The sequence below is a fragment of the Amphiprion ocellaris genome, chromosome 21 (genome assembly GCF_022539595.1).
Source record: "Amphiprion ocellaris isolate individual 3 ecotype Okinawa chromosome 21, ASM2253959v1, whole genome shotgun sequence".
Lineage (NCBI taxonomy): Eukaryota > Metazoa > Chordata > Actinopteri > Pomacentridae > Amphiprion > Amphiprion ocellaris.
The window spans coordinates 5841491-5851964 of NC_072786.1; the positions used below are offsets into that span (position 1 = coordinate 5841491).

General features: G+C 37.8%; 1 protein-coding gene across 1 annotated transcript; it reads right to left on the reverse strand.

Annotated features, from left to right (window-relative positions):
* Positions 1–174: 174 nt before the first annotated feature.
* Positions 175–7714, reverse strand: LOC111569069 (endoplasmic reticulum-Golgi intermediate compartment protein 2-like). The gene is made up of 14 exons (XM_023271018.3): positions 7556–7714; positions 6590–6723; positions 6397–6505; positions 6244–6290; positions 6080–6147; positions 5932–5972; positions 4562–4663; positions 3985–4080; positions 3794–3849; positions 3364–3462; positions 2957–3054; positions 2696–2858; positions 1677–1756; positions 175–1568 (listed from the first exon to the last, which is right to left on the reverse strand). Exons 2-14 carry the CDS (start codon positions 6693–6695, stop codon positions 1488–1490), a joined length of 1146 nt encoding a protein of 381 aa, XP_023126786.1. The 5' UTR covers positions 6696–6723; positions 7556–7714; the 3' UTR covers positions 175–1487.
* Between the last annotated feature and the right edge of the window lie 2760 nt (positions 7715–10474).

Genomic DNA, 10474 nt, shown 5'->3' on the forward strand with positions numbered 1-10474 from the left:
CATCATGCAGTACAAGGCATTAGCTACTTTTTCTCTCATTGTGTAACTTCATAATTGACTTTCTGCCATCTTCCAGCTCCATTTTCAAAGTTTTATGGTTCAGCTGCTTGAAAACCATCTGGCTGTTCTTCACTTTAAAGCTGTTGAAACAAAACAGCTGAGATAATGGCCATGGAATTTATAGGTATTTAAACTTTAATGTCGTTGGAATAACAACCAAACAATCAGCAGCATTTGTTGCTACAGCAAATCAAACTGAGAGAATACAACATTAAAAAGGTGCTATAACAAGATTAACACACAGTTAGGACTGCAGTCGCAGGGCACATGTCTCACACAACATCTTTCTGAAGTGCAATCGTCAATGTGAGCTGTGATATTTAACTCTCGTGTCGTCCTGCCGATCAAATTGACCCGTTTTAAAGTTTGAAAATGTGGGGAAAAAATATCTAATTTCACACTAAACCTTCTGATGTCCACATTTTCAACATTTTTGGGCAATTTTTGAACATTTTTTGGTTAAAAAAAAATGTTTTAAAAAGATGTTTCTTAAGAACATTCACCAAAAAAAAGATTTTTTGGTGAATGTTCTTAAAGAAAATATTAGAAGTTTTACTGATATATATGTAATCACTTTAGATATTTTAAGGATTTTTTTGGAAGATTTTCCTCATTTTTTGAAAATATTTGCAAGAATTTTCTTGTCAAATTTTGGGGATTTTTTAAAATAAAACTTTTAATATTTGAATTTTCTTCCTGAAGGTTTTGCAAATTTTCAGAAATTTGGAGATTTTTTTTTGCTGAATTTTTTTCAGACAAGGAAACAATATTTTTTGGCCTGTAAATGAAGACAACAGGAGGGTTAAATGAATGCCACAGTGTTTCATAGGCAGCTTTGCCTTTTTCAGTAGGTAAACACAATTTCATGACCTATAGAGCTCTTTTCATTTTGGTAGTTTGCACATCCTCATCTTCTCCGTTTTCCGTACTGCGCCACCTTGAAGGTCGTCTTAATTCCTAAAATGCATCTCGAGAGAGGAGGCACCCGTGACACATTACACAGCAGGAAGCAGACTCAACAACTGCAGGTTTTCTTTTTGTATTCTTGAGGTTGGTGTGTATTTAAAATGGAATTAAAATGCATCACAGCCACACATCCCTCACTAATCGTCACATTACGGCATGTTGTGAGTTGAATTACAGTAAACAGTAAACTTTTCAAGAACACTTTCAAATGATATTTTGTTAAATACTGTAATTGTCACATCTCAGGAGGGAGGAACTAAGACACAAGGAGAGAAGGCGAGGGCGTGCAAACAGTTATAAAATAAATAAACACTAATATCATTCGATGGACTGAATTAAGCCATCTGTCCCACTGGGATGAGTAAGCGCTGAAATTGTTCATTATTTGTCTGGTGGCTTCTTTACCATCAAACAGTGCAGGATGAGGAGAGTCTGATGATGGCTGACTGACTGACAGGCAGCTATTCCTGAGGGGCTTCATCAGCCAGCAGAGGGGTCTGGTGATGGTTCAGGTTGTTCGCCTGGTTGTAGAGCTGCACATCCTGCAACAGATTCAGTGCTTGCTGTTATACAGTGAAGCAATTTCCACTGGTATGAAGTAAAAATGGTTGTAAAAGTAATTGAGAAGGATAAATGTGGCCAAAACTCACCGCTCTGGGCCGATAGACTCCAAGTTTGAAGCGACAGCAAACGACGTCAAAACAGAAGCCAACAAGTCCATGAAGCATTCCTTTAAAGAAAAGAGGGTGAAAACAGTTTGAATTATTATTTTTTTGGCCTTATTGACAGACAGCAGTGAGAGAGAGACAGGGAAGTGGGGAGAAGAATGGGGGAAAGACGTGCAGCAAAGGGCCATGGGATGGTTTTGAACCCATGACTATAACCCCTATTTATGGGTCGCCCATTCGACCAGTTGAGCTACCGGGGCGCCCCAACTGTTTGAATTTTAGGTACAAATTTTCAGTTTGAAGTAGTGCTGTCAAACAATTAAAATTTCTGATCAGATTAATCACATGGTTGCTGTGGATTCATTTGAATTAATCACGATTAAATATCATTCGTTTTTAATCTGTATTAATTGCATTTTATTTTGCACGAGCAAACAGACTTTAGAAAGAAGGGAATATACAGGGTGTCCATAAAGTCTCTTTACGATTTTGAGAATTTATTACAAAGGCAGTTGATGAGATATCTTAACCAGATTTGTTTTATTGTAATCGGTGTTTATTAGAGTTTGTAATCACATTGAAATTGTGTGTTTCAGGTATCCTGTTGGTGAAAGAGGGACTGTTAAATGAAACCCTAAAAGATGGCTACTCCTCAAGAGAAGGCACAATGTGTGTCATGGTTTATTGAGACAAAATCAGATGTGCAGACTCAGCAAAACTACAGAACTAAGTATGGAAGAGATCCACCATCACGTCCTTCAATTCATGTATGGCACAAGAAATTTATGGAGACAGGGACAGTGTTGGATAAAGGGAGGAGTGGGCAACCAAGAACATCTGACACTGTCCCTGTCTCTATAAATTTCTTTTTTAGGGTTTCATTTAACAGTAAATGTGAATGTTCTTAAAGATTTTTGTTTTCCACATTTCTTTTTTCCGCCAAAAAACAACACGAGGGTTAAATAAATCACAAGTATGACTGCAGGTGAAAGCAGACTTGCCTGTCGTGGAGAATATGCCTCCGATTATGCCACACAGTCGCACCAGGAACTGCCAAAGCGGCATGTGCTGCTCGCTGACGGTCACCATCAAAGAGCTGGTGTCGTACTTGACAAAGATGCCAGAAACGCCGTGACTGCCTGCTGCGTGGTTGATGACTCGCTCCTTAAAAACAGAGATTATGGTGATGAATTTCTCTAAAGTTCTTGGTCCTCGTTGATTTGTAGTCACGACACTGAGCTGGGGTTTTTCTGAGCACTTACTCGCTCGGTCACAGAGAACTGGTGTGTGTCTGCAGATATCTTGTATGTGTTGAGCTTAGTGGGCACCACAGTAATGAAGTACTGGAACATCTGGTTATCTGAGGTACAAACATGGAACAATATGTGGAAAACGTCAAGAGATATAAGTAAGCTGCAGCTGAAGAAACCCAAAATGACACTCTCTGTCTAGTAAATCATTGAGCTTTCTGAAAAAAAAAAAAAACCCTATTCCAATAAGATCTACTCAGCAGTGATGGTACAAGGTGACTTAAGGACAGTGAGACTGAACTCATAATGCAAAAAGATGTCCCAACACGTCTTTAATCCGGTAGAAAACTCTATTCTAATGCACTCTAGTAGGAAGCTACTCCATCATATGTTTTACCCTCTGAATTGCAGGAACTTACTGTTATAGGTGATTTTCTCCGTGCCGTCCAGAGGATTAATGATGCCTGGAATCTCCTCCCCAAAAGATAAATGGTCTATTCGATGGGAGAAGTTGTACGCTGTAATGCAAAGATGAGAGGAGGCTCAGGTTCAATCAAGGCCGTGGGGAATCACTGTAAGTGCTCGGAGTAAAGCTGGAAAATAAAAATGTTATCTGCTGGATTTCATGGGATTAGATATATAAATCATCCACCCAAATTTGGCTCTTTTGGAAGAACAAAGCTGAGCAATTCAGCAACAAAACAAAACATTTCTAACATACATTTAATGTCAATGTTAATATAAAACCTCTTTTCTAAACCCAGCTCACAAATTTAATATCTCCGGTTTCTGTACATTTATTCTCTGTAAAAGATGCAAGCATAATTAGAGAAACAGCATCTAACTTACTCTCATGGCTCACAAAAGCTGCAATGTGTGCATGGCCCTGAGGATGATGAATAGGTCTGGAAACACAAAGCATTAGAAGTGTCAGAAACAGCTCTTTCTAGTGATATTTACATATTTACACACTATGTAGCTGGATTAGAAACAACCTCTAACTATGTCTGTCAGCACATTTCTGACTCTCAGTTTCTTACTTTCCCACAGTGATGTGTAGGTTTCCTGCCACCTTGTTGACATAAACATGTCCATGTATCCTGCAAGCAGTGAGCGGCTCCGTAGAGGCATCTTCCCTGCACATACAAGGATGGAACACATAATTATGCATCTTAATTCATCATTAGCAGTCTGTCTAACAGCCTGTGTAATATACACTCACTGGCCACTTTATTAGGTATATCTGTTCAATTGCTTGTTAGCACAAACAGCTAATCAGCCAATCACACGGCCGCAACTCAATGCATTCAGACATGTAGACGTGCTCAAGACAACTTGCTGAAGTTCAAACTGAGCATCAGAATGGGGAAGAAAGCGGATTGAAGTGACTTTGAATGTGGCGTGATTGTTGGTTGATCTGAGTATTTTGGAAACTGCTGATCTTCTGGGATTTTCACACACAACCATCTCGCGGGTTTACACAGAATGGTTAGAAAAAGAGAAAATATCCAGTGAGCTGTGTGGATCAAAATGCCTTGTTGAGGTGAGAGATCAGAGGAAGGATGCTGCTTAATCCTGTGCCTGGTGTAGATTGGAGCAGATTGTTGTGGCACTAACCGTGGTGGCAGAGCAGTAGGAGCTCCTTTGAGGAGAGTTTTGTAGAGGACTTCTTGTAGAGCATGTTCCTCCCTCAGCCTGCCCTGTATGAGATGCAGCGTCCTGGAAGACAAACAACAGACTGCAAAACTGGAACTTCTCTAATGTTTTAGCACTTGTGTACAGAAACTGCACTTGGAATGCAGTTATGTCAGATTTTTTGAATTGCAGACACGAGCGTCTGAGAAACTACTTCAAAAGCTACCTTTGGCCAAACCAGGTCACATATTCCAGTTTTTCTACATGTTTTCAAGTCAATTCTCCATTGTCACGAAGTCAGAATATCTTTTTCAACGAGCCTGCAAGGTTCATGACCTTAAATAGAGTTTTACCAGATTTATTTCTGGCATTTTCTGACATATTTTTTTAAGAAGCAGTAGAGAGAGAGAGAAAATGTGTGAAACAGTGCAGGGAAATGACATGAAGTGAGGATCAAGCCAGCTGGGAAACATGCCAGAAACTCACTGTTCTACAGCATTTACGCCCATATGGGATGCACAGTAGAGCTTCAGCTACCAGGGTGGCTCTTCAATAGACTTTTTGAAGACGATAGATAGATAGATAGATAGATAGATAGATAGATAGATAGATAGATAGATAGATAGATAGATAGATAGATAGATAGATAGATAGATAGATAGATAGATAGATAGATAGATAGATAGATAGATAGATAGATAGATAGATAGATAGATAGATAGATAGATAGATAGATAGATAGATACTTTATTAATGCTGAGGGAAATTTAACTAAGTTATAATCCCAATAAAATGCTACATTAAACTGATTTCATCACAATGTGTCTTTTTGAATGTGCTCAATTGCTTTCATTTTTGTAACAGAGAACACATTTTGAAAAGCTTGAACCTGCAGTGTGGAAACACTGAATGATAATGCCTTTTTAAGACATAATCCTTCCTCTGAATGTTGAGTTTCTTCCTTTATCTGGAGCATTACAAACTTTTCTAAGACGCTTCCTTTGTTCCAAAAGCTCCAACACACTCCTAGCTGCTGTAGTCTACACTGTCTCCGTTGCTATGGTTTCCCCCTTTTCCATCTCTGGCAAACCAATCATTGCAAGTCGATTTAAAAGGAGACCATAGACTAAAACTCCTGGTATACTGCGAGATTTACCTGGCGCTGACAGGCTTAATCAGTATTGTGTGAATTCATTGACAAGCTTGAATACAGCAGACGTTAATTTATACGTAAAACTCCTCCACTTTAGCTCTAATTATACCAGAGAGTGCTTTGTAGCCTCCAATTATGACAAGATAGTTTTAGAGATTCAGACTTCTTCCTGCTGTTGTTTTTCTTTATGACAGCTCACCTTTGCCACAGTCTTTGTTGTGGAGTCAGTTCAAAAATAACCTGATCAAACAGAAACAGGAGAACAATGTAAGAAAAGCAAAACATCTAAATGCCAGAGAGAAAACCGCAGCTCAACACAAAACTAAACACAACCAAAAGATACTAACAGGCTCATACTGCAGGCCACTGGATGTGATCATGGTCTCAGCAAGATCCAGGATATCTGCTCCCACATCTGCAGTCACAAACATGATGACATTAACTGACATATTTACATCTATAATATAATTCAATGTATCTCAGTTAAAGACAGAGAAGTTGGGATACTCACGCTGGCATTTCATGGCGACTGTAATGTCAATGTTTATTCTCAATTTACTGAAATGAAGTGAAAAATACAACAATGATATCTTGTCCTCTGCTGTGACTTTAAGCAATAAGCTCCAAATAATTAACATTCAATGTATGAATAATAATAACTCACCTGGAAAAATCCTTGTCGACTGCGTATTCATACTTCATCCAAGTATCTCGATAAACAAAGAACTCTAAGACGGCCAAAAGTGCCATGGCGCTAAAAGCTATAAGTGACACTGTGGAGGAGACACATTAGCAGATAACATTACTCTTCTGTCTTCTTACTGGTGTGGGTTGTTTTTCCCGGAGGAATGTCCCACCTGTTCCTCCTGAAGCTGACGTCTCCACATAGCTCTCTGACACTTTGGGGAAGGCGTCCAGCTCCTTCACCAGGCTCAGGGCCTTCTTTCTGGACAGACGCCTCATCTTCAGGTTCAGCTCTCTTCTCCACCTTCTACGTCACAAAACACAAATCATCACTGTTGCATTCAGGACTCTAATCTGTAACCTTTGGCTTCATGATGGTTTTAATAACCAACAGCACAAGTATTATTATATAGAAACAAACCACAGCAAGCCAGTCATCACCTCTTATGGTATGCAAACATAGGGAAGATGCAGTTAGATTTTTTTTTATTGTTTTGTTTTTTGTTTTTGTTCTGCAGAGTTGATAATTCTCATGACATTTTTATTCAGTTCTGATAATATTTTGCATTTCAAGCAAACACCATCACGTGTTTTCTTACTACATATGGTTTTCAATTGTTGATCTGTAATGCAAACACTTTCCTAATGCTTCTGATGCTCTTCATTGGTGGTTTTCCTGATTTATAAGCAAACACCACACTGATTCCAAGTGGAATCTCAGATGCATTTACAAAAATATATTTTGGATTGACTTTTTTACATATTTTCCAAAATTTGTGTAGAATGACACATTATATTATTCATAATCATCTCTGTATAGTACAGCAATCGTGTTCATATTCTTCCCTAAACGTATTACATCAAACACTATTTAATGCTCATTCATTTGAATGATAGTAACACACACATTACAGCTACATAATAACACGATAATACCACAGAGAAACAATAGAAAATTCAAAGTAAGAAACAAAATTGTGTCTATACAGTCAGCGTTAAATGTACCAGCTATACTACCAACTATAAAACAGTATTTAGATATTTACTACTGACAGTTAACCGTCTTCCTAAACCCAAACAGCTTTCCTGCCGTTATAACACCGTTCATTATTTATCTATTTTATTTTTATTTATCTTACCTTTTTATGGTCTAGTTAAATGGACAGTGTCCCTGGAAGCCGAAGTCAACCAGCAGACTGCTGTTTGACTGATATCTGAATTTCAATCCACCGACATCCATGATGCTAACGCACAGGGGGCGGGGCTCTGCGTGCTCGCCGCTTCTTCGTCATTCGGTGCGTCCTTACGTCAGCCTGTGCGTAGCGTGCGCGCACGACACACCATGAACGCGCAGCCAGCAATTTTGCTCTTGAGACAGGAGGTGGCGCTTTAACACTAAAATACTGCCACGTTTTGTAGAATCACTTAAGTTTAATTTGAAAATAGATGATATAATACATTATGGGCGTTTATTGATTTAAAAGATATAAAACATATATTGATTTACTTTATATGATCGAATAAAAAACGTAATGCAATTCTGTCAGCTCATTAATAAAGCTAATTTAATTACAATATAATAGGTTAGTATGTTGAGAAAATACAATCATTTTACACAGACCAAACTATGTTTTTTTAATTAATATATTTTATATTGCATTTCGTTTTTTAAAATTTTTTAAGTCTAATTAAATTTTGTAGAAAGAGTAGTATTTTCTCACTTTTCACTAATCCTGTCTCCTGTTCTTTATATATTGTACTGTAATGTGTACATGTTAAAATGTTTATGCCTATAAGCACCCTTATAGTGTACAGCAATGTTTTTATATCACATTTTCAATTGGCATTCACGTAATACAGTCAGGTTGTTGTATGCTTTTACTTAGCAATTCAGTTTAGGAATTATTATTGTGAAACCATATCACAACAAATCAAGTTTATTTATATTGCATGTTTAAAACAACCTGAGTTGACTCAAGTGCTGTGCAATATATCAGACAGGCTGCAACAGAACTATGTGCAAAAGCAAGACAGGATACTGACTTGTAAAGGACTTGTAAAATCAATTTGTAAAACTACATAAAATAGATTAAAACAATAAGTGAGGTGAAACAGTATAGCCATTTATTTTAAAAAGAAAGTAAATATAAAATAATAAAATATTAAAATTTAAAGCAACCAGAAGCCAATGAAGTCTTGACATTTTTTTATTTTTCATTTATTTAGTTTTTTTTGAGTTGCTCCTGCAAAGGCATGCTTTCTCTTACCCTCCAGCTTGCAGACTATAACAGTTAACTTTGAGGATCTCAGAGGTCTTGAGGTATGATGAAGGCAGAGAAGAACTTTAAAATCAATTCTGTATTTAACAGGTTAGTCTGTGTTAGTACAGGTGCAGTGCTTTCTATTTTTCCAGTTAGGAGTCCTGCACCAACATTCTACACCAGCGTCAGATTAATATAGACATCTGTGTTTGTAATCTAACTGCAGCTCACTGTCATTTTCTATATTTTTATATATAATTTGTCTTTATTTACATTGTCTGGTATGGTAAGTAAGCCTATTACACCTATTACAACCTACACAGTTGTTCATGGACATCCATCAGCAGTAACACCAGCCCATCTTAAGAGGCACTAACCTCCACTCACAAGTGATAATTAACTTCCAGGAGGAGTGTTTATATGCCTGCTGTGGATCTGCACACCAGACACGAAGTTGCACCGCTCACACTGGGCTGACAAGAGAGAAAACCTAATGTGAAGACATGGTAATGATCCACTACAGCCAAGTAGTGAGGCTACAATTATCATCCTGTGAACAAAGGGGATGTTTACATCTTGCTGCAGGCTAAAAATGCACCAAAGAAAAGCAACATTTCAGTGTGAGGTCTGCAGATGAACCAAGTGCATCACATGTGTCTTCTGTGCAGAGTGTTCAGGAGGCTCTGCATGCTGCACCAAGGCTGCTTGACTATGCAGAGCAGCACAGATGGGCGTGTGGGGGGATGGGTGCTGTCAGCTCACAGATCAAGCTGTGGGTCGGTGGTCCCATTGCTATTCACCACACAAGCACGTAGGGCATGTCAGACACGCTCCATGGAGACATACCAGGGGCTGGATATTGTGTTTTGCTTTTTTTATGTGTCTCTCAACTGCTTAGGTTGAAAATGTTCACTGAAGAAGTCGCTCTTTGATGTCAAGAGGTGTGAGAATGCAAAAAAGATAGAGTCTGCAACTGTGCAAACGTTTCGTGGTGGACTGTGTGACACATTTAGCTTTTCTGCTCTTTGCATTATATCAGCTGTTTATAGGTTACTGATAGGTCTGTGCTGGTGCTGCACGTAGACGTGTAGTTACTTAATGTGAGAAAATCAGCATTATTTACATAACACATTTAAAGAAACAGCCATTGCACCAAAGTGCTTCTACTAGAAATATAGATTGCTGTTACAAATTAACTTAATGTTTAAGACCCTGTGTTATTTATGATGTGAAATAAACAGAATAATTTAAATATCAGGGATAATTTATAATTTATAAAGATTATTGTTATAATTTTTTTTAATGTAAAATATATCTTTAAACAAATGTCTCCCTCTCAACTTACATAATACAGACTGAAATGAATATTAAAAATATAACAATATAAAATATACAACTCATGCTTTGAGGTATAATAGGCTAAATGTTTTTGTTATTAAGTATATTTTATCATATCATTCCATTTTTTATTCCATTTAGTTAATTCTATTTGGAGGAATCATTGGTGTTTTGGGAATATTGTTAACTTGATATTAGTGCCAATAAAGCAAACTGAATTGTGAATATAGTCTACACATCCTGAGTTTGTGCTGAGTGAAAGTCTCCAGACTGTTAACTTGACAAAATGCTCAGAACCGTACCATTATGTAATTCCTTTGTTGGAAAAAGTTTGTATCTATTGTTGGTGTGCCTACACAACCAGATGGAAATGAATAATTTGGAAACTGACGTCAGAGGTGGGATTGCCTCGAATGGCGGCTCTCGGGTGCGCTCGGCTCTCACGTCGGGCATTTCCGG

Excerpts from the sequence above, each read along its gene's own strand:
- LOC111569069 (XM_023271018.3), bottom strand. The coding sequence starts at position 6,695 with ATGAGGCGTCTGTCCAGAAAGAAGGCCCTGAGCCTGGTGAAGGAGCTG. Across the intron at positions 3,055-3,363 it reads GGAGAAAATCACCTATAACA|ATAACCAGATGTTCCAGTAC; the intron begins GTAAGTTCCTGC and ends TTTGTACCTCAG. Across the intron at positions 2,859-2,956 it reads AGTTCTCTGTGACCGAGCGA|GAGCGAGTCATCAACCACGC; the intron begins GTAAGTGCTCAG and ends TCTGTTTTTAAG.